Source organism: Electrophorus electricus, chromosome 1 (genome assembly GCF_041902795.1).
Source record: "Electrophorus electricus isolate QZ-2024a chromosome 1, ASM4190279v1, whole genome shotgun sequence".
Taxonomy (NCBI): Eukaryota; Metazoa; Chordata; class Actinopteri; order Gymnotiformes; family Gymnotidae; genus Electrophorus; species Electrophorus electricus.
Genome location: NC_137497.1, coordinates 25,960,325 through 25,983,573, shown reverse-complemented (window position 1 = coordinate 25,983,573; position 23,249 = coordinate 25,960,325). Strand labels below are relative to the sequence as shown.

Below are 23,249 nucleotides of genomic sequence, written 5' to 3'. Positions count from 1 at the left end.
GGGGAGCTACGTTTGTATTGATGCACATCTTTGAGTAGCTTATTTTCTTCCCAATTCAGAAAATTCAGCGCCATGATGCTGATTAATGATCATTCTCCAAAGGGGATCGGTCTGTTGCTGATTCTAACGTAGTCGTTTCATGACAGTATCTGCACAAAGTAGGACATATCTGATCTTGATACATCGCTAATCTGCGAAACTTGGCTCTACTCTGGGCGAACCCACTCTGTTGCCAGGCAGATCAGTTGCAACATGGCGGCGACTGGAAACGAAGGGGAGACGTTGTTGCCAGATATTGAAGAGGAGGCTGAAGAAATGGAAAGAGAAATGGAGTCAGAAGAGGAAGAGGGAATGGGTGTCGAAAATTCTGAGGACGAAGAGGACGACACGTCAGAGGACGAGCGAGAAAACGAGGCGGAAATTCAGCGTTTGGAAGAACAGGTATGCTAGCTCGGTGTAGTGGAGAATGAATGGAGGCGTGATGGACGCGCAGCTAACCTGCTAGATGGCTCTGGGTTACTGAGGTGCGCAATTGTCAAAATGATTACAAACTCCACACGTTTTAAGATCCCACCGACAAAAATGTCCTAATGGTGGCTTATGTACAAACTTCCCCTGGATATTATGTGGCTAGCTGTGTCTTTCCAATTTCGGAAAACAGGAGCGAGGTATATTTGTTCGCCAACTAGCTAAGCTAGTTAGCTTCTCTGTCGAAGCTCGCTATCGTGTTACTAGCTAGCGTTAACTATCTAGTTTTCGTTAACTATCTAGTTAGCGTGTTGCTAGCCTGGCGTTAACTATCTAGTTATCTAGCTGTGTACTAGCAGTGAGGAGTTAGCCAGCCAACTGGCTAGCATTGTGTGTATCACCCGGGTTGTATATTTGATCACCTTTGGGAAATGTTATGAGGCAAATTTCCCGTATAATGGGAAGACAAATTTATTTAAACAAGCTTCGTCTGCATTGTAAACTTCATTAGCATTTATCAGCTGAGCGTCGGATGCCTCAAATGAAGCGGCTTGCTGGCTAGTTAGCTGGCTAGCTACACATATGGTCAAACAGCGCGCCACTCGAGGGGCATCGCAGGCTCGGGGGCGTGCATAAACGGGTATATTTGGATTGGCGATTTTCATCAAAAGAGTGGTTAAGCATTAAAGCAGCTACTTTTGAAAACGGTTATGTTTTGTTCTTAACTAGCTAGCTTTTGGAAATGGCAAGAGGAGCGAGACTGCCAAATGGTTAAGCGAGCGGTCGTCTGTGTGTTGCGCAACGCTGTTTATTTTAATGATTTGATTCGTGATGTTCTTTTTGTCGCGGCTCTACTTAGTGCGTTGCTGTCTGAAATATTTTCTGTACTAGAGCCTTAGTTTAGTCGGTGGTTCTTGCAGCTCAGTCAGCTCATGTAGTTGAATGAGAGAAAAACATCTGCGTGTCACGACTCCGGGACTGTCAGTTACATGGGGGTTGCCGAGCCTGACGCAGCGAGGTAACTCGCTAGCTACTACGTCGCGGAAATGGACTTCATGTAATTGCACACGATTGTAGCTTCTTGTAGCTAACAAGACAAATAATTATACTGCCCCTTTTTATTGTTTACAGAAACATCTAATCCAGCAGTTTAACATTCACAATACACCGTATGATCTCTTGCCCCGTTCAGCGTGTGGAAGAATGGTAGTAAGGGGTAATACTTTTTTAAAAATTGACTTTGCTTTTGAGCCGATTTCAGCACAATCTTCAGTGCACCAAACTTACTGTTATTGCAAAGATGCAGGCCGACAATTTTAATCGAACGGTGGTGATGGGGTCATCTGGCTAAATTTTACGGTTGTCGGTGCGCGCATGCTCCGGTACTTTGGCTGGCAAGAACAGCTGCGCCTCTCCACAACTGCGCACAGTTCATGAGGAAACACCGCGGAGCACAGCAGACGGTTCCCCTAGTTGGAAAACACGCACGTTGACAGGAGTAGGGGTAGAAACAATGTTTCTCACGATCCTGACATTATTTATTCATTCAGTCGCTTGCTCGTATTCTTTGTTAAAACATGTCAACTGAGAGCACATGTAGGCTTCAGGTTTCTCTATGCATAGCCTGGATAAACCTACCTTTCCTTGAACTCTACACTAGGGGCTGTGATGCTGTGGTTTGGAAATGAGAAAATAATTTGTCACGCAGTATCATGAGATGTCCTTTCAGATGAAGTAGTATCTTGGAACTCAAGCCTCTTCTGCAGATACTGCAGAATGCGTTATCTTAATTCACAAGTGTATTTAAAATGTGATTTGTACACACTAAATGGCTACATGATAATGATGTGAAAGAGCCCTACAACTAATTTATTCTGTATTTTAAATTGTTCTCTGATGTCTGTATAGAAGGTATGTGACTTTGGTCAGGGGTGAAAAATGCCCAGTTGGTTTAGCCTTAGAATAAAACAAGCATGTATTTATTTATACATTCATACATGCAACCTGTTTTGGTGGGCTCATGAATAATTGATAAGCTCTGCTCTATTTGTTGGTTTACAGTGAGGCACTGCAATGGCTCACACAGAATTTACAGGTCAAAATCAGCTGATATCTAATGGAGAGGGGTAAACCATGGAGCATTTAGGCATGCAAGCAAATATGTTTGAGTGTGCATTGGAGGATATTTCAATACTCAAACAAGTTAACTAGTTTGACTTTGACATAACTTCATGTTTGGTGGCCACTAACATTACCTATACTAGCTACTTGCATTTGAACTTGACAACACCGCAAAGTAAATTAAAACCATGGAGCATTTAAGCCTCTAGCTGTATATGGTCGAACCTGCCATGGAGGTTTTTTCAGTTCTCTGACAACTGATTTTAACAGGTTGACTATTGGTCAAATTTATTTATATAGCGCCTTTTACAACAGCCGTTGTCACAAAAGAGCTTTACACATGTAAAGCCTCCAGTCAGCAACCCAAGGCTAACCGTGGCAAGGAAAAACTCCCTAAGATCATAATGAACCAGCAAAAGCAAAGATGGACTCCAGCAGATCTAGCTATGGCAGCACAGATAAAAGGAAAGAGCCAGAAGGAAGCACAGGCATGAGAGCACCCTGGAACATCAGCACTTCGGTGCTCTCAGGCAACAAACTTGAGTGACAAAAGAGAGATGAAGTGACAGCATCATAACATCCCAGTGTACCAAAACTCGTGATGCCCATGGACCTGCAGATCTACTCCTTTACCTAAGATGGGAAATAGTTAATAAAATGCCTGACTGTACAGAGGTTTGCAGCCTAGTCTTAAATATTGAGACTGTGTCTGAGTCTCGGAACATTTACAGGAATTTATTCCATAGTGTGGGAGCTTTTGTAGGAAAAGGCTCTGCCCCTTTTCCTATAGGTGAGGCGGGTCATAATGCATTAGGAGTTTGCTAAGGTGAGACAGTGGTAAGACTGTTCAGTGCTTTGTAGGTCACGAAGTATTTTATATTCAATACAAAATTTTACTGTGAGCCAATGTAATGTAGCTAAGATAAGGGTAATGTGATCAGACTGTCTAGTTGTAACAAGAACTCTGCTGCGTTTTCAACTATCTGGAGCTTGTTTAGGCATGTGGTGGTACAGCCAGATAGTAAGGCATTACAGTAGTCCAAACATTAAGTAATACATTTATGGACTAGCTTTTCTGCATCATGTGAAGAGTATGTTCCTAATCTCTGCAATGTTCCTGAGGTGGAGAAAAGCGGTCCTGGAAATGTTATTTAAACAAGCATCAAATGAGATACTGGGATCTAGAATCACTCCCAGATCTTTAACTGTTAAAGAACATGTGATTGGGAGACCATTGAGGTTCGTTAAGTAATTAGAGAGTGAGGTTCTAGCTGTCTGTGGGCCTAATAAAAGCACTACTGTTTTGTCAGGATTAAGTGAGTGAAAGTTTCTCAACATCCAGTGTCTGACCTCCTTTACGCATACCTCAATTCCTAAGATGATGCATGTCCTCTGGTTTGGCTGAGACATATAACAAAGTTTCCACTGCTATGCTGATCATACTTAATTTGTCCTGATACCTATCTCAGTTATTTAATATAGAGATTATTCTGATATTGAGTCTCAATCAGATTCTTATATATTCCTAGATAATACTATTGCACAGTGCACACTTCAAGTACATCACAGTTATTAAAATCAATCCAATGTATATGCTTGACAGTCATCCATTGTCATATCCTTTTTTTTTTTTTTTTTTTTCATATTTCTTGAATTGTGCCACAAATTGACATGGACCCATTGCTTGTCTATTTCCCAAGTGTTCAACATCTCCATTGCTTGTTTTATATGCTCTGCTGTATGAGACACACAGAACTGCCACGCGTGCAATACCGCACACTTTAAATCAAAACTGGAGTGAATCCAGTGTCCTGAAAGACTAAGTAATGACATCAGGGGAAACATCAGAACTCCAAATATCAGTGGTAAAGCCAATAGCAATCACATTTGATAAAAGACCTTGTATGTAGTCTTGAACCTTGTAAAGCTTCGGTAGAGCTGTGTCTGAAATGTCATGTTGAGAGGGTATGACATACAGATGCTCCAAAAGACAACAAAGACCTGTACTTTCTACCACAGCGACAGGCTGGTCAATGTGATGAATTCGATTACCGTCTTTGTAAGCTTTTTGGCCGTGTCTCGTTCTGGAGAAAATTTCTCTCTTCTTTTAAAAGTTTCCTCTAGTGCATGTTACTTCGGTGCAGCCTTTGCCTGGCTAACCTGAGTAAACTCACTGTATTCCACCAAATGTTTATTTTTTTGGTGGCATTGAACATAGCTCTGTTTCTTCTGCCTCGTGAAATGCTTGCTTTGCAGACATTACATGTGGCTGTTGGACTTGTTTCATTCTCCAGTTTAAAATATTTCCACACTGCAGACAGTTTAGGTATGTTCTGTTTTCTGTTTGTGAAACCCGTGTGATCAGAAAGGATTGCAAACAAAGGATCATGCTTAGGTTTGTGCTTAATAAAGCCGATAACGATCAGTTAAAATGTGCCTTGAAAATATGCCCAAAACCGATCTTTGATATCAGATCGGGATGTCCCTTGTCCTAGAACAGGTCCCTGTGGGACACCGTAGCTAACCTTGATCTATGATGTATTTATTTTTGACAAACTGGTTAGTGATCAGCTAAATAAAATTTAAACTATGATGATGCCTAAAGCCTGAATGATGGACTTTCATGTATCTGGTTCTGGTTCAAGTATAAGCTTAGCTGCTGTAGCTAGAAAAGCTGTAGATCATAACTGTTTTTTCACTTTGGTGGACATGCAAACATTAGTGAGTTAACTAGCTTTAGATAACCAAACATGCTAGCTAGCTTCTAAATTGTCTTGGATTGATGAGGATAAATCTGATATTGTAGATTTATATGATGGGCATCACAAATAAATAGAATGTACTGTAAAGTTGGAACTGCCCCTCTGTTCAGTGTAAATGAGGAGCAGAGCCTTCCAGATGTGTAAAGTTTGAGAAACTATTCAGTGTTTGCAGAGCAAACTAACAACCTGTCTGGGATCCTTTTAAATATGAGAGTTCGCTTCTTTGGGAAGGGTGTAAAAAAATCCCTGTTTCCCCTTTACAGCCTGGAAGGGTACATTTTATTGTATATAGCCTGCCATTTTCATTGTTGTTGCTCTGTTTTCATTTTGTTTTTCTCAACACGTGCAAAACTGTTGAAGCTCCAGCTGTGCAGGTCCGTTTTAGTATTGCCTGGGTTGGAACATGGGCTTGCATAATAAATATGTAAAATTTGGTGATGTTAATGACTGTTAATGACTGTTATGTAATGGCGTAGTATTTTGGAAATGGCCCATTTTACTGCCCTGTTTTGCCTATGTGGTATTTACATTTGAAGACAGTGACAACAGTGTCTGAGGTTTACGGTATGTCAGTACCATGTACTGAACTCTCCTTATTTGACTAAATAATTTTCCATTCTGTGGTCACAGTCAGTTATGCTTTGTCTCTCTTAAAACCTGTGACTTTCTCACAGAGTGCTCAGCCAAAACATTGGTGAGCATTTAGTTCAATCAGCATGCAGTCTTTTGATGTGTAGTGCCATTTCTAACAAGAAAGACCTGATTGTAGTACAGTGCACCTGATTCACTACTCGTTGGAGGCCTTTCTGTTGAGCCTCATGGGTAGGAGATTTAGAAACCTTCTACTGATTAGATTCATGGCCTGGATCTGACTCCTCTCTAAAATATGCTAACATTGCTCAAATGAATAGAAACTAAAAGGAACAAGTTAGGGTAATGTGATGCATTTGAGTAATGATAACTACCATGTTAGTTTTTTGTTTTTTTTTAATCTTTAGGTTGGAAAAGCAGTTTTATTTAACTAATTTATTTAACATTTTGCAACATTAACACAGAGTAATTTTAATTCAACTTTGCAGCTGTTGATTGATGTATTTTGATCTTATTTGCCATACCTTTTATGCTTTTTGCTTCAGACTTTGCATATGCTAATCAGTGTTTGGTTCTAATTGTCGTGTTATCTGCTGTTTTGGGTTTTCATATTGCAGCTGCTGTGGTGTGTATGTGAATTAAAAAACACACACCTAATCTACCCTACATCCTGTCCATGCTGCTTTGTGTGACTACCGTGGGTTTTTCTTGGGTGATAGGTTTAACTGGGTGGATTGCATGAGGTTGATTTTTAATGGCTGTTCCCTTTGCAGCTGTCGATCAATGCCTTTGATTACAACTGCCACGTGGACCTGATCAAACTTCTGAGGCAGGAGGGGAAGTTGCACCGGCTCCGCAAGGCCAGGCAGAAGATGAGCGAGCTCTTCCCTCTGACCGAAGGTCAGCACCACAAACTGGCAAAGACTCTACTTTATCTGACGTTTAGAAAACATTCCATTATTATGCCTGCTGCTCTCTTGGCAGCTTTAGGACAAATTGTAGCAGCTCTTCTGAAGCAGACATTTTGTTTTGGCTGCCGTGGAGACGAAAAGACTGAAGTTACGTAAGGTTTATGAATTGGAAGTGGAAGGGCAAAAATGTTTTGTGAGAGAAATCATGAATGTCTCCTGTACTTTCTGAGCGACCAGTGTATGAAGGTATTCTATCATATGCACCTGCTTTGTTGATCAAATGGCTTGGTGAAAAAGAACAAGTAATTAATTATATTTGACATGACTTAAAAATTGTCAAACAACCAGGATTTTGGTGTCCAAATTTTGCTTCTTTTGCAGTGGTCCTTATAGGCCAGACCCAAGATTGGCCTAACAAGTAATTAAACGTTATGAGCACCTATTAGCATAATGGTGGCCATACACTATAAGATTCTCAAATTATTCCTTTAATATTTGGGTAGTCTTAACTTGGTGCAATTTTAAGGGCACCTTATTCCCTGACTTGCTTAAACTCATTAATTTACCCTGCCTTTTATTATCAAGTCTGATAGCAACAGGTCTGAAATACTGTGTGTAGGGCAAATGTTTCTCAGCCCTGGGTCTAAGAATCACTGGCGCATATAACATCTAACTCAAAACTAAGCTGAGAGTAGGCGTGCATAATATGGGCACTATCACGCTGTGGCTCTATTAATGCTCATTTGGGTTGTGCCCAGAGCACACAATAAAAAAAATTGTCAGCTTTCAGTTATATAATTATTGCAAAATAAATTTTTGCAGGAACAACTTGGGAACAAACAGATTATGCAGCTCTTGCCTGCGGCGTAACATCAGTATGCATTTGGAATACTTGTGTTATTAGCATAGTGCTCTGCTTTCACGCTGTGTTCTGATTGCCCATGCAGAGATTTGGCTGGACTGGCTTAAGGATGAGATTGGTCTGACAGAGGGCGAGGAGGCGGAGCGTGAGAAGATCTACGACCTCTTTGAGAAGGCCGTGAAGGACTACATCTGTAAGATGGGCCCCGTTTGCACAGAAGCAACTGAATGAGCAGTAACTTGACTGCTGCTGCCCGGGACTTTCGCTTGACCTTCCCTGCTAGCCTTTTGGAAACCACTCTTAGCTTTTCCATTTTTCTGAATATGGCCTTTCTTCTTTGGCCCAAGAGTCCACATATATAATAGTTGACTTGCTAAATTCATTGTCTCTGACAACAGTATGTTTATAACATTACCTCCAAAGTGCTCTTCATCTTGAATTCCTGATCTGTGGAAAAATTATTTTTAAAAACCTGGCAGGGTTTTTAAAGCAAAGTTGCTGCTTTCCCCTTCAGCAGATTAGTGAGAGATTAATAAAATACTAAAAAAAAGACTGACGGCCCAGTCAGTTCCTACAGCAACAGTGTTAAAGCCATTGACGAATGTCCTTTAGGGAATGTGTTTTGGTGGGAGAATTCTTTAACGCACGCACCCCTCCCGCCCTCAGGCCCGGATATCTGGTTGGAGTATGCCCAGTACTCCATAGGGGGAATGGGAGCATCAGGGGGCATGGACCGAGCACGCGCCATCTTCGAGAGGGCCCTGACAGCTGTGGGTCTGCACATGACCAAGGGTGCCGCCCTGTGGGAGGCATACCGGGAATTCGAGATCGCCATCCTCTCCACCCTGCAGGTATTAAACACCCACACCCACGTCTGCCACACCTTTAGGGGCAGATCTGGGATCAGTGTTTCCTTTGGGCATCCTGTTGATGACTGTGACATAGACAAGAATCCTCAGTTAAAGCTAGGGGAACTTTTTTCTTTTTGTTTTCTTGTAAGAGCTTTGGTGATGACAGACCTGTCACAGATGGAGGCTTAAAATGTGTGTTGGTAGGATTTAGCCATCCTACCCTGCTCTCAGAGGTCCGCTGATCTGCACAGTAATGCACCCGTCGCCAGACAGCTAATGTAGGTTACGGGGGGTGTGTGTGTGTGTTGGGGAGCATTACGTGTTGGGGCAAACTCTGGACAGGTGGACGAAGCTCCTGCCGCACAGTTGGACAGCTGCGATCCGTTGTGGCAGGATGGAATGGTAACCCACTCTTCTGTCGCCATGGCAGCCCCCTCCCGGCAGCGTTCCGAGCCCAGAGCAGCAGGAGCAGCTGAATGTGCAGCTCGAGAGGATCCATACACTCTTCAAGCGCCAGCTGGCCATACCTCTAATGGGTGAGGAATCCATTATCTTCTATCTTTCTCTCCCCCACAGTCTGATGGGGGAAAGATCGTTCCGTCTCTTTCCTTTTGCATCTTTGGCACACTTTACCTTCGCGTCTTGTTTTCTTGTCTTTTTCTCATAGTCAGTCTCATTCAGTCTTGCTCTCCCTTTCACTGACTACCTTTATAAATAATGAAACAGAACACAAAAGTCTCATATGGCAAATTTAAGTGAAAAAAAAAAAATTCTCTGCCCAGAGTGCAGTTTTATTCCAGCAGCACTGACTGGTCCACATTAAAAAACGTGCTGGTTTGGCATGCCGCTTGTTCCACGCTCTCTAACGTGCCGTCCACGCCCACTAATGCTCCGCTGTACGCATAGCCACTTCCACTGCCGGATAGCATGTGCCTGCTTGCGTGCGGCCAGTGGCATCTCGCAATGTTCAAGCAGACTTGCTATAATGCCGGAATACAGGAGGAGATGCAGACACCCAATCAGAGATATGGTTAAGATAGCTCATACAAATGATTTAGTTTTTCCAGCTGCGGTTTAGTTCTGTACTTAATCAGCAGAAAGCTGTTGAGCAGAACCCAGGACAAATGATACTCGCACAGAAATGGAACTTGAAAAAAAACTAAAAAAGGCCATCTAGGGATTGCGTTTTCTCCCTTGTTCTATTTTTAGTGTGAAAGCTCGCTTGGTAACCACGGCGTCGTAATGGGTCTTGGATTCTCCAGCCTTGTACCGTGCATAAACTTGTCAGGTGCTCGCAGGCATCGCTGAGCTGTGTATCGCCAACTCCATAACATCTCTGCTGTCCCAGCTCACAGTGTGGTGGCCCAAGCCAAGAGCTGCCTAATCCACCTGCATATAGCCAGATGGTCTGGCTCTGTGGCTGCCATGTTTTTTTTTTTTTTCCTCTCTCTCTCTCTCTCTCTCTCTAATGGATGCAAAAGCAGCAGAGATGTAGTGGAGCAAGCTGCAGGACTCCCCCCCCCCCCCCCCCCCTTCTCGCTCTCTTTCCTCTGATGGGGCCAAAGTGTGGATTATGCTCTCAAGCATCTTGGCTCGCTGTTCCCCTGCTTTTGTGCTGTTTTGTAAGAAGGCTGTATCTCTGCATAGCTACTATAGCCACCACGATTGGGGCTGGCTAACCAAAGACAGAAACGGGCTGTTTTGTTCCAAAGGACCTTGACACGAAATTTTTTTTATAAAGCAGCCGAACAGTGAAGTACTGGAAATGTGCATGAATGGTGTGATGTCATCTCATCGTTCTTCATCATCATCTTCATCATATCATCATCATCATCAGCGTTCGCTTTCACTTGCAGATTCTGCATCTGGGTCCTGATTTTGGACTTTCCTGGTTGACGTGAAAGGGTTCTGGGATGGTGATTTTGAGTGTTACTGGTATGTAGGCCAGGGTTGTGATAAGCGTGTGTTGCTGTGCAGATATGGAGGGCACCTACACGGAGTACTCTGACTGGGCAGACGAGGGTGCCCCAGAGACAGTTACCCAGCACTATAAGCGTGCTCTGCAGCAGTTGGAGAAGAGACGACCTTACGAGGAGGCCCTGGTAACACACACACACACCCTGCACCATGTGCCAAGGTGCCACTTCACATACATGTTTGTACTGTTTTGTGTTGTGCCTCTGTTCCGCACCCGTTTGGAACGGTTGCCATGGCATTGTTTGAGTTTCCCTTCGGGTGCTTCTCTCTGCGCTGCAGCTGGTGTCCGAGCCACCCAAGCTGGGGGAGTATCAGAGCTACATCGACTACGAGATGAAGGAGGGAGACCCGGCTCGCGTTCAGATTGTGTTCGAAAGAGCACTGACTGAGAACTGCCTAGTGCCAGACCTCTGGGCCAAATACACTGCCTATCTGGTGAGAGGTCCTCTCAGATAAACAGATCCTCATACAAACCCACTTAAGGTGCTTTTTCTGCAGTGATGCAAATATGTTTAGTCACTCATAGATTTCCACAGACATACAACTTGGCTGTGTATTCTTTTCTCTGTCACTCACTCTCTTGCTCTCTTCCTCTCACTCACCCATACACAACCACCTCCATACACTCTTATTTTGACATCCTGTATATGTGCTGCCTCCCTCAATTTATGTGAAAGCATTTTTATGAGATGGTAATGGCATGGTAATGAGATGCACAAGCCACAAATGCATCGCAACCTCGGTGCATTCGAGATAGTGTTGGGGGCTTTACCACGGATGGGTGGGAAGTGGAGGGAGAGACTGATTGCGGAATGGGGGATGGGAAGGGTGCATTTACCTACACGGAGCGGGAAAAAAAACCACCTGAACAGAAACGGAGAGGAGATGCCTTGCCACAGAAGCAACCAAACGCCTAATTCACTGGGGCTTTTTTTATTGCGCGTAACCTGACAACTGCCTCGCCTGACATAACTGCCTGTGACCACCAGGTTTCGCGCCTCATTCGGCTATTTACCTTGATTCAGAAAGTGCCCATGATGGCTGCCTGGTGCGTTAAGAGCAAATGTAATGTGATTAAATCCATCAGACACCCGCTCGATCTCTGAGAGGTGAATAAAATGATCACAGCCTTGCATAACTGAACAATGTGGTGTTTGTACTGTTTACGTAGTGTTTTCAGCTATTGTTATCAGGCAGCTTGTCATGAAATGTGGCATGTCTACATTACAAGACCCCCTGGTGCTTTTGGCCTGGTGTGTTATAGTGTACTTGGGGATATTTTGGCTTTGTAAATATGGATTATAAATGCAGTGTAAAAATGCCATTTGTCTTTGTTCTCACCATAAAATATATAGGAAAATTTTTTTCAAAGAGAAAAATCTTCATGAACTATGTTTATGAATCGTCATGATATGCTTAAATAGGGCAAGATCAGGGAACATAAAGTGAGAGGACTGGTTGCTGACCTTCATAAACTGCATGGCAGCTATTAAGAACTGAAAAGGGGCAATAATTAAGCAGTTTGAAATGATGTTTATAAAAAAATGGACCTTCCATGATACAAAAAGATCTGTATGGGTCTTGGTTCAAGAAATGCATCTTTAGGAATTTGATTTTATGGGGAACCAGAAGAACATGCCCTGTTGATAAATTCCACTGGAGCTTTGCTTTGTCTTCTTTTATCAAATGAGACAGAAATGCCATTTTTGGTCACAAAAAATGGATTGAGGACACATTCAAGCAAAAAAGAATATTCTGGCTACCTCTGCAGGGGAGACTAAATCTGATGTGCTGTTGGAGCACAAAAATGGCTCTGTTAGGACAGGATGAGGCTTGTGTAAATGTTCACTCAAGGTGCCCCACCTCCTCTCCCTGTGCAAATGTGGGAGGTGAACTGGAAAGCAGAGTGCAGACTCTCCAGGCTCCTTGCGTGCCGTGCTGTGGTCAGCCATCGGTGACATCTTCCAGGAGACATTCTCCTACATCAGAAGTGCAGTAACGCTAGCAAAGGGAAGACTCATGGCGCTAGGCTAGGAGATCTCCTGTGTCGCACCACTTCTTCTATACAGTGAGATGAAAGACGCAATGAAATACAAACATGCCACCACTGCGAGGTATAATATCATCTTGAGCCTATCTCAGAAATCTGTGCATGGAAAAACTTGGATGAAATGTTGGATACTAGGACTGCTACGGGATTGCAAATAACTATTTGGCACTTTCTATGAGTGTTGTTAAAAAAAAAAATTAATACATGTGCATTTGTGTGAGGTGGTTCTCCAGCTGAGCACATAAGCAAATTAATCATGTAGGTTTCCTACAATATGCCTGTCACCTCCTGGGTCTAACTGTAGAAAAGAGAGTTATTTCTGCATTAAGCCTTAAGTTGCTCTCACTGTAAAGTTCCATACCTCCATACACTGTGTAATCCGATATCTAAATGGCCCTGCTGCAGGATCGACAGCTGAAGATCAAAGAGCTGGTGTTATCTTGTCATGAGCGTGCCGTCCGGAACTGCCCCTGGACCATGGGCTTATGGAAGAGCTACCTACTGGCTCTGGAGAGGCATAAGGCGGAGCATCACACAGTGTCAGGTGTTCACGCTGTAGAAAGCAATAATTGATTGGTCAATGAAATACCCCCCCCCACCCTACCCCTATTCCCTTCTGTTAGTGTTTATTAGATGCCATCTTTCTAGTCCTGCTGTAAATTAGTGCTATTTCATTACTCTGTGCTCAGGCTTATTTGGATGCATTTCTTCCCAGATGTGTTTGAGAAGGCCCTGAGTGCTGGTTTCATCCAGGCCACCGATTATGTGGAGATCTGGCAGTCATACCTGGACTACCTGAGAAGACGTGTTGATTTCAGCAAAGGTGAAAACACAATGTCCACGTTGCTGTTCTCCTACCACTTGGATTTAAACCTTTTGTACTTTTTGTAGTGTTTCCTGTCCTCATTGCTTGTTGGCACACTGATTGATTGATTGATTATTGAGTGAGTAATTGTTGATCGATTGCAGAGGGGAGCCGAGAGCTTGAGGAGCTGCGGGCAGCTTTCTCACGCTCTCTTGACTACCTGAAACAAGACGTGGAAGAACGTAAGTGACATTTTGGGCGAGTGTGCAGGTTAAACAGGACTACACACTTAAATTCTCACAAATCGGTTGGTCCTCTGCAATTAGTCAGTCACAGAAAGCTACAATTACTGCATTGCATTTTTTTCCCCATGTCTGCCACATCAAAAGTATCTATTTTTTGGGTATTTGAAATGTGTTCACTCATAATAAATCACTGTCATCTGTCAGTCCTGAACAAAATAGATGCACTCGATTGATTGATTTATTTATTTTTCTTTCTTTTTCTCTTTTCTCGCCTCCATTATTCTGTTGTCACTATGGTAACTGAATAACTCGACTGTGTTGTTGCAGGTTTCAGTGAAAGTGGGGATCTGTCCTGCACGATAATGCAGATCTGGGCCAGGATAGAGGTAAGCAGAGACCGCCGGCACCTCCAGGTTCAAGTTCCTGCCCTCACACCTTTGTGGAGTAGTTTGACCGGAAGAGCTAGCTAAGGATGAACCGAAGCCAGATGTGACTAATCAATAATCACCATGTTTTGTTTTTGCGAAACGGGTTTCTGAGCCGCCTCCTTTATTCACAGTGTTTTGAATATTTGTGGCTGAACTAGGCTGGTCGTAGTATTTGGTTCTTCCTGGAGGGATAAACTGCAGCACTGCACTGTACTTTACAATGGTTTATCTGCTGCAGTCCACCTTGCAATTTGATCACTTGTGGTGACCATGTTTCTTCTAGCTCCTAACCTACTGTGGTGTGTTTGTGGGTGTGTGTGTGCATATATTTTTGTCCTTCTCTTGACAGGCATTGCACTGTAAGAATATGCAAAAAGCGAGGGAATTGTGGGATAGCATCATGACAAAGGGGAATGCTAAATATGCCAATATGTGGCTGGAGTACTACAACCTGGAGAGGTCAGTGTTATTTCGATCAAAGCAAAATGAACAAGCAAGGCCTGTAAAACATAAAGGGATAAAATACCTACTGTTTCTTATTAGTAGCAGACTGTTGTGCATAAAATAAGTCCTATTTCCCTTTAATGCTGTTCAGTCATGCAATTTCTAAAAATATTTATACAGCATTTTTTTTCAAAATGGCAAACGAACACTGTTGGCTAGTGGATTTATGGCTTTGGTGAGCTGTAATATTAGGACATGCATACAAACTGTGTGTATGTGTGTTTTTTCAGGTCATATGGAGATGCTGTACACTGTAGGAAAGCTCTGCACCGGGCAGTGCAGTGTACATCAGACTACCCAGAGCATGTGTGCGAGGTCCTCCTCACGTTTGAGAGGGTGGAGGGTGAGTGCTTCTTTTATGGACACACATTAAACCTAGAGTTTAAACCTAGGTATGTATTACAGTTAAATATTATATTCTAAAAATGACCCAGCGAGGTAAATTAGGACATCAAGCCTTCAGTTCTTTTTGTTGTTGTTTTCTTTCTGTCTTTGTTTGCTTGCTGTTTCTTGCTCTTTCACTATCTGACCTAACTGCTTGTGTCCTGTGGCAGGTTCTCTGGAGGACTGGGATGCAGCCGTGCAGAAGACGGAGTCCAGGCTGAATCGAGTGCAAGAGCAGAGAGCAAAGGCTAGATCCCATGATGCCTTAATAACCAGTGCTGCTTTTGGCTTGCCCATTAGATACATGCGATTACTATATGATTGCTTTCTAAAAGTACTGAATAATTACAAACACCACAAGAGACCTCTAGGTTTCTCAGACCTGTCTTTCAGAATACAATTTCTTTCTCTGCTATGAAATTTCTAAGCTTCAAAAATTCTTTTAATTATTGGTTAATTAAATGAAACCGAAACGTGTTTTTATTTTTAGTTTTTTACCTCTTTATTCATGCAGGTTTTTTGTAGTGCCATTGTTGCATCCTATATGCACTAAATGTATTAAGCAGCTCGATTGAGCTACTTGAAATGAGGAAGTGACCAGGGAGCGCCATACATGGCGTTGTTCTGTCCTGTCCTGAGTAGAGATGAGGCTCGAGCTCTCTCTCTCCCTCTGCTATCTGTACCAGGGCAGATGCATACACACATGCCTGTTACTGATGTTGGTTTCCCAAAAGCATCATAACAAGAAGATAATTGTCAAATGGTAGAGTGAGTATCACAGTGAATCACACTCCCTCACTCATTTAAGATATCTTAAGCTCAATGATCTTGAATTCTTTTCAGAAATGCGTCACAGCACTGTTCAGAGAAAGAAGAGAGAGAGCACTTATATTTCAGTGACAAGTTAGTGAAAACACGATGCTTCCAGTGAGAGGCACTTGCAGGGATGGATGACAGTTCTGTGAGAGGAAAATTAAGTTTTCTGTTTTTCTCAGCCTTTGGTATTCAGGTCTATCATGTCTGACCTGAAGCTTTCGCAGTGGCCTGGTCTGACCTAAAGTCGTATTCAAGCGTGTTGTACCGCTAACTCTTTGTAGTCTGTGCTCCGAAGTTGTTCGTCCGATCTAAAACATTGTACTTGCTAGTTTCGTCCAGTCAAAGTGTGCGTGAGGGTGTGTCTGATCTGATGCCATGCTTCTGTGCAGGTGGCTGAGCGAGAGGCTCTAATAGCCCAGCAGGAGGAAGACCGAGCTGAACAGCGGCGAAAGGTCAAGGCTGAAAAGAAAGCACAGAAAAAGAACCAGAAATCTAACAGGATGGGAGACAAGCGGAAGGCGGAAGACAAGTGTGAAGATGAATGGGGAGAGGAAACGGGTGAGCGTGGGGAATGAACGAGGCCTGACCTCAAGTAGAATGAACCTCGTTTTCCAAGTTGGCTAAACAGGACCTGTCAATATAAGTGATCCATATAACTGCCTAATTATATTACATATGAAGTTTCAAAAACTGTGTGTGTTCTCAGAGTTGGCTTGTAAGAGACCTCGAGGCGATGGAGATTTTGACTCTGTGGCCACAGAGGAGCAGATGGAGACTGAGCGCGTTCCTCCACCTTTCAGACCGGAGCCTCCAGGTGCTCAGAGGAACCAGCAGGCCACATCGGCCTTCAAAATGCCAGATGCTGCCTCATTTGAGCAGCGCAAAGACTCGAACAGCGTATTTGTGAGCAATTTATCCTTCAACCTGGAGGACCCTGAGGACAAGATGAGGGATGCTTTCAAAGGCTGCGGGACTGTCGTGCAGGTGCGGCCAGTGTTTACAGCCAAGGGCGCGTTCAGAGGCTACTGCTATGTGCAGTTTGAGGACGAACTAGCTGTCCAAGAAGCATTGAAGCTGGACAGACAGGAAGTTGGCGGAAGACCGATGTTTGTCTCCCCCTGCGTGGATAAGAGCAAAAACCCTGAATTTAAGGTACCTGCTACCCAGAGTATGTGCCAGAGATGTGCTTTAGGTTTTCAGATTTTAGATTGCATTCAATCACCACCCAGTTTAGAAGAAACAAACATTAATTAGACATACCATGTGTACACGGTGTTCCCATGCTCAGACAACTCTCAGCCCTGCAGTGGAATTAACATTTATGTTTATGGAATTTAGCTGATGCTTTTATCCAAAGCGACTTACAATTATAAATGAATACAACTAACATTTGAGGGTTAAGGGGCTTGCTCATAGGCCCAACGTTGATAACTTGGTGGCGGTGGGATTTAAACTATTAACCTAGTACTAGTCGAGTATCTTAATCACTGAGCTAGAGAGTTCAAAAGGATGCATTCACACTTAATCCAACAATTTAATCCAATGGTTTGTTTTAGTCTAACCAAAACTGCCCCCTTAAAAATATAAAAATTCCAGCCACATTATACATTCATATCAGCATAAAGATATGCCGTGCTTCTTCTTAGTGATCTTCTGCAGCTGTGCAGTGTCCACTTTTTTGCATGCTGCTTTCCACTTGACATGGTCCAAGGATATGTTCTCTTAAATTCCAGCTAGTTAAGGCACCCACTGCCATTTGGCATACTGCAGTTTTGCCCTCCATGGGACTGCTTGTAGCCTTGGCTTGCTGAACCCACATGTCTGATGAGGTGTCCACAGATTAGAAAATGCTCTTCCAGGATGCTCATCCAACGATGTAGATCAGGGATGTCCCAACATTTATCCTTATGGTCATCTGGATGTAGCATGAAATAATGTGCAGGCTGGTTGAACCAGGATCGGTCCTGACTAAGATGAGATGGCCATAGATGCAGTCGCTGTTGCAAAGTTGTTGCTAAGGACCGCTAATGTGCTTGCATCCCTCTCCAGTGTTTCTCGACTTGGCTCATTTTCCCTTTGTCTTTTCTCCCCGTGATTGTTACTTGAGCAGGTAACCCTTGCATACAGTTTATGTTGCTCAGGCTGTGGCGTGGCACTTTGCCTGTGGGGAATGTCGTAACATGTCCGGTTGAGGTCAACCGGATTGTAGGTTAGGATTAGAATTGTAGGTTAGGAATGATGACTAAATACTAACCAGCATATCACGCCACCTGACGTTGGAGACTCCCATTGATGAACAGGGTCCTTACTGGTCTTGTTGTCAGCCAATACCTTGAAGAGGTGGTGGTGGTGGGATTTGTGGAAAAAATGTCTTAAATAGGGTACTTAAGATGCATATGAAGTTGGTTAAATTTTAAGGCATTATATCTATCCTTAATTGGTAAATTTATCCCACAATCCAGTGCTATGATGAGCTTAAAAAAAATTTCATTCCCTGTGGCATGTGCTCCAGTCGCTCGCTGCATATGTTTGACAAGATGGATCACATGGAGCTGTATGGACTGTTGTTTTTTTTGTTTTTTTTATATGTGCAAAACATCACAAGACATGCAATGCTGAATGTTGGTGACAGAGAGAAGGGACCAAGATGAGACTTGCCTCAGTTTGTGTAGCACCAATAAATAAATCCCTATGCTATCCCATTCAAACAGTTCTGTAACTCTGAGCTCAGAAAACTGATGAACAGAGTTTCTAAGCAATCTGTTCATGTGGAAGTGTGTCTGTAACGAATACTATCCGTACTCAGAACCGTTCGGCTCTACGGTGGAAAAGAGGCTGGGGTTATCTAGAATGCTAAAGATTTATTGGTGTTTATCTTTAGCTTGCTAGCTAGCTTCCTATCTGGCAGTCTTCACATACATGCGTTACCAAATTTGCAGCCTCAGTCTTAATGAGTAGTCGAAAACTGTCTAGTCTGTCTAAAACAGGAGCAAATTGGTCTGCTTAGATTGTCTCATTAAAATGGCTTATAAGTATAACCTGCAAGGTAGGTTTTATCTAATAAAGTGAGTGACCTGCAGAGACACATGCTGTACAGATATGTATGAATATTCATTAAAAGCTGGGTACAGGTGCATTCAGCAGTATAGACAGCACTTACATTTACTGTGAGGTTTTGTTCAGAATGTGGGTAGTTCATCTGCTTGCTGGTTTAACAATAGCAGCGTGGTACAGTTTAAAAGGTTCACAATGTTCATAGTGTTTTTGAAATGGAGAATGCGGTCCTAGAAACTTCAGAGCAGTGTTCATTAATTTTCTTCTCATTTCTTGTGACAGGTCTTCAGGTACAACACGTCGATGGAAAAGCATAAGATCTTCATCTCGGGACTGCCCTTCACCTGCACTAAGGAGAAGCTCGAAGAACTGTGCAGGGAGCACGGCACAGTCAAAGCTGTGCGCCTGGTCACCAACCGCTCTGGCAAACCCAAGGTTACGGCACACTCCCCCCTCGGCAACGCAGTAATGCGAGTTGTGTAAAAATGGTTCTTTGAATGTTACCGTAACCACCTTGTGCAGACAGTCCATAACTCCCAATTATGAACTTTAATGCATACATTGTGGTCTAATAATGTGGTTGCCAAGATACCTAACAATTGATATAAGCTTTACACAGCTGGCATTAACCACAAGGACACTAGCAGGTTGCTAATGGTAGTTCACCAACTACTGAACCGTTTGTGTCTATAGTTTTGTCATTATGATGGAAAAGATAAAAACATACTACTCCATCAGTACCTGTGAATGAGGTACAAAATGTGAATTGTTTGCACATTAGTCACTGATAAGTTACATAATACACATATGGCTGTGTAATTCTGATTCTCTCTGCTTGCGGCTTTATATTCTGTTCTGCTTCAGTCATGTAACAGGCTGGGAATCGTGACAGTGGACTGTCAATCAAGTGTGCTCATTGTTCCGACACACACACACACACACACACACACACACACACGTACACACACTGACATGGAGACAACACAGTTTAAAACTACAATATGGATTGATTTAATGATCGGTTTCAGCATGTGTTTTCAGATGAAAATTAACTGGTAGATGAGAATAAACTAAAATCAAGGAGTCTAGTCATATTCGTTTATGGAGGAATAATTCAAGTGTATTGACTAATGGAGGTTAAGAAAAGAAGTGAAATAATTAAGTGTAAACAAGAATTAAATGCTCAACTATTTCCATTCCTAGTTGCATTTTTAAAAGTTTAAGGAATTAAATCAGCTGACTTGAGAGGATGAATGGGTAAAAACAAATGTGCCAAGAAGCGAAGAAAAACATGAAGGACATTGGAGATTTCTTCATTACCCATGTTAGGCTGTATTATTTGTTCACTCTGCGATGCAGGTCATTTTTAATTGTAATGCTTCTTACAGCCCTCCCTGTAGAATAACTGTGTGCCTGCACATGTTCTCCAGGGCCTTGCGTATGTGGAGTTTGAAAATGAGGCACAGGCTTCTCAGGCCGTGCTGAAAATGGACAGGACCAAGCTGGACAGCCACACCCTGTCGGTCGCTATCAGTAATCCTCCAGCCCGGAACTTGGATGCCAAGGTGACACCCGGGCGTGTGCTGGGAGCCATGATGCCTCGGCAGCTGCAGGGAGCGTGAGTACAGAGTACCATCTGAAACGGGGTTCACCAGTGCTGGCAATTTCTGTACAGTGTCAGAGATGACTAGGACCTTGCAGCAGACGACACGAGGGCATGTGATCAGTTAAACCAGTTTTAAGTGATTGGAGCAGATGACTGTACTTCGGTTGCAGTGTAATAACGATTTGGTAATTGAATTGATTAAGTGTTATCGTACCTTTTGCAGTGGAAAAAAATAATAATTTGGGTTATTTTTCTACCACCTTGTCCTGTACAATGCTCCATTCAAGTCAGAAAATTTTCTCTGTGGATTTTTGAACCAATGAGTCCTTTTGGCCTTGGTATATGTTTACTCTGTGAAATATCAAGGGTTTTGTTTTCAACTTCTTTAGTTTGTGTGTTTTAGATTCTGTGTAAACCTCCACAAACACTTCAAAGCATCTTTCAGGAATGGCAGTAGGTGGCAATCCAGCCTTTAGTACTGAAATAACAGGCCTTTAAAATCACAAAAGACCATTTAACAACTCACTTGCCAGTATATTCAGCGCCAGTCCTACAACTTGCCAGTTGTTTATACCTAAAGAGCACTTAAAAAAAATAAAAAATAAAAAAATATAAACATATATATAAAAAATATTTGTTTTTCTACTTGCTTCCCGGTGTGGTTTCAGCCGTGGGAAAGGACGCACGCAGGTCTCGCTACTCCCACGCTCCCTGCACCGGCAGAACACCCCGGAGGCGAAAGCAGAGAACGGCACCACCACCAAGGAGCAGGATAGCATGAGCGACGGGATGCAGGCAGGCCTCGCTGCCTCGGGGGTGAGTGCGCCAGCCAAGCCCATGTCCAACGAGGACTTCGCCAGGCTGCTCCTGAAAAAGTAAAACTGTACGCAGCAGCAGTCTAGTACGATGGAAGCACCTGCCTTGTGTCGGAAGCCATTCTGTGTCCTTATTACAACCAGGAGGAAGAAACTGAGATGTTTTGATTTTCTTTTTCTTGTATATATGTGAAACACCTCCTGAATTCTGGGGGGGGGGGGTGATTTTAACACAGTGTCAATAGAGATGAGTGGGTCATTTGTTTTTCTTTCTTTATCTGATTGGGGAAGTTATAGAGATTGAAGACTTCAAAGTGAGTATTTTTTTAACCAGATGTCAAAACAACCATGTGAACCATGTTGTTTTAAATAAGGTATATGCAAAACCTGCTATTTGCTACGAAAGTATATTAGAAATGTATTATAAATGAGAAAATCGTGCTTTTCAAATGTATTTGCCATCAATATACTGGTTATTTTCTCTATAGACTGCTTTGGTCAGCCAATACACACTATTTGCCTTTTGTTCAAGGCAGAAAAAAAATATTTGCTTTACAGAACATTAAAACTGCATTTGTAAAAAAAAATATTTATTTGCAGTAATAAAACCCTGGTATGCTCACTCTGTGTGCGTTCTAAATTTCAAAGTGTCTGGTCTTTTAATGTCCTCACATAACAAAAAACCAGAAGTGTTGTCAGCTGTTCAAATCCTATGTGTAAAAAAACAGCAGCCCACTTTTTTGATAATTCTTTCTAAGTAGACTTTCATTTTGTTAAGATCCTAGTGCTTTCATTCAGAACTTGGTTGAGATTAAAAACATTTGCACAGATTTCTGCATTGTCATGTATGTCATAAGGCTGGAGCTCTAGCCCTGTGTTTAGGGCATACTCCCTACTGGCTAATACGTAGCTTTCAAACCTGCCTTACCCTGCTGGCACCATATTGGCTGTAGAATGGTAGAATATACGTGCGCCTAGAGTGTCTGCTCCATTGCCAGACTGCAAGAATCTAGAACTTGGTTCAAATTCTAGAGCTCATCTTGAAGTTTCCATCCAGAGAAACTAAGAATTTCTTCCAGGATTACAAAATTTCTTGGGCTCTGGTTGAATTGGGTGTAGAATTCTTCTGTCTGGCTGTGATATGGCCTTGGACCATTCCCTTTCTCCATGGACCGACCATTATGTATAAGAATCTATGCAGCTGTTTATCGCTAGAACCTTCCACATTAGTTTGCCTGAACATACCCATTCCCTATACTGTAATTATATATACATGTCAGCATCTGAGTCAGTAATTTTGTGGGGCTTTTTTTTTTTGGATCAATGTGGAAGGGTTGAGCCTTTTACCAACTATTAAGTGATCTGTCAATAGTGTATTAGTTTTAGAACCCCTTATTAAGAAGTTTCCTTACCAGTCAGTTCCTTTAATGGAGTATTTGTTGACTATTCACCTCCCTTGGTGGTTGGCCATAGTTTTGTAAAACGTTTGTATATTTTGATCTGAACAAATAGTAGCTCTATGTATTTGCTTATGATCACCACAGTGGCCTAAAATAGTATTGAGAAATGTGCTGTTGGAATGTCTTGTTAAGTATCTTCAAAAGAGAAAAAAAACAAAAAAAACAGTGGTATTCAGTATCGACTTGGGATTTATTTCTTGGTCTTCGTTATTATTTTAATTTGCAATAGGTTAGTGTGTGCTTCAGATTTTATTTACCAAATCTGTGTCCTGTCTTTGAAAATTGTTCTTGTTTCATTTTAAGAATTTGAAGTTTAACTGATGGTTTCTGCCACCCCACTTGTATTTTTTCCTGTTCTTTTACATTGTCAGGCCTAAATTGTTTATTAAAGCAATTAAAATATGTGGTTGTTGAACATAATGTGAGGTTTTGTGTTGTATCCAGTTCATACATTTTAAGGCCAGCATGTGCTACATTTTGTTTACTGCTGCATTAAATCAGTTTGGTATATAAACATTTGTTCTAAATGTACATGAACA

The 23,249-nt window shown here is 42.4% G+C and overlaps 1 protein-coding gene across 2 annotated transcripts; it reads left to right on the top strand.

Moving 5' to 3' along the window:
* The first annotated feature begins 32 nt into the window (after positions 1-32).
* sart3 (spliceosome associated factor 3, U4/U6 recycling protein) lies at positions 33-23,130 on the top strand. Of its 2 annotated transcripts, XM_027009264.3 has the most exons (19): positions 33-441; positions 6,716-6,842; positions 7,801-7,908; positions 8,382-8,566; positions 8,997-9,102; positions 10,544-10,668; positions 10,823-10,978; positions 12,999-13,137; positions 13,309-13,416; positions 13,563-13,640; positions 13,971-14,029; positions 14,421-14,530; positions 14,806-14,918; positions 15,130-15,206; positions 16,165-16,333; positions 16,482-16,927; positions 19,112-19,264; positions 20,260-20,447; positions 21,104-23,130. In XM_027009264.3, the coding sequence occupies exons 1-19, from the start codon at positions 253-255 to the stop codon at positions 21,312-21,314; spliced, it is 2,847 nt and encodes a 948-aa protein (XP_026865065.2). In that variant the 5' UTR covers positions 33-252; the 3' UTR covers positions 21,315-23,130. The 2 variants fall into 2 exon arrangements, with proteins under 2 accessions (XP_026865065.2, XP_081569461.1); XM_081713335.1 differs by lacking the exon at positions 7,801-7,908.
* The last annotated feature ends 119 nt before the right edge of the window (positions 23,131-23,249 follow it).

What these genes read in the sequence shown, in the direction of transcription:
- sart3 (XM_027009264.3), top strand. Translation starts at nt 253, where the DNA reads ATGGCGGCGACTGGAAACGAAGGGGAGACGTTGTTGCCAGATATTGAA. An exon ending in GACCTTACGAGGAGGCCCTG is followed by an intron (nt 10,669 to 10,822) that starts GTAACACACACA and finishes TCTGCGCTGCAG; the next exon opens with CTGGTGTCCGAGCCACCCAA. An exon ending in AGATCTGGGCCAGGATAGAG is followed by an intron (nt 14,030 to 14,420) that starts GTAAGCAGAGAC and finishes TTCTCTTGACAG; the next exon opens with GCATTGCACTGTAAGAATAT.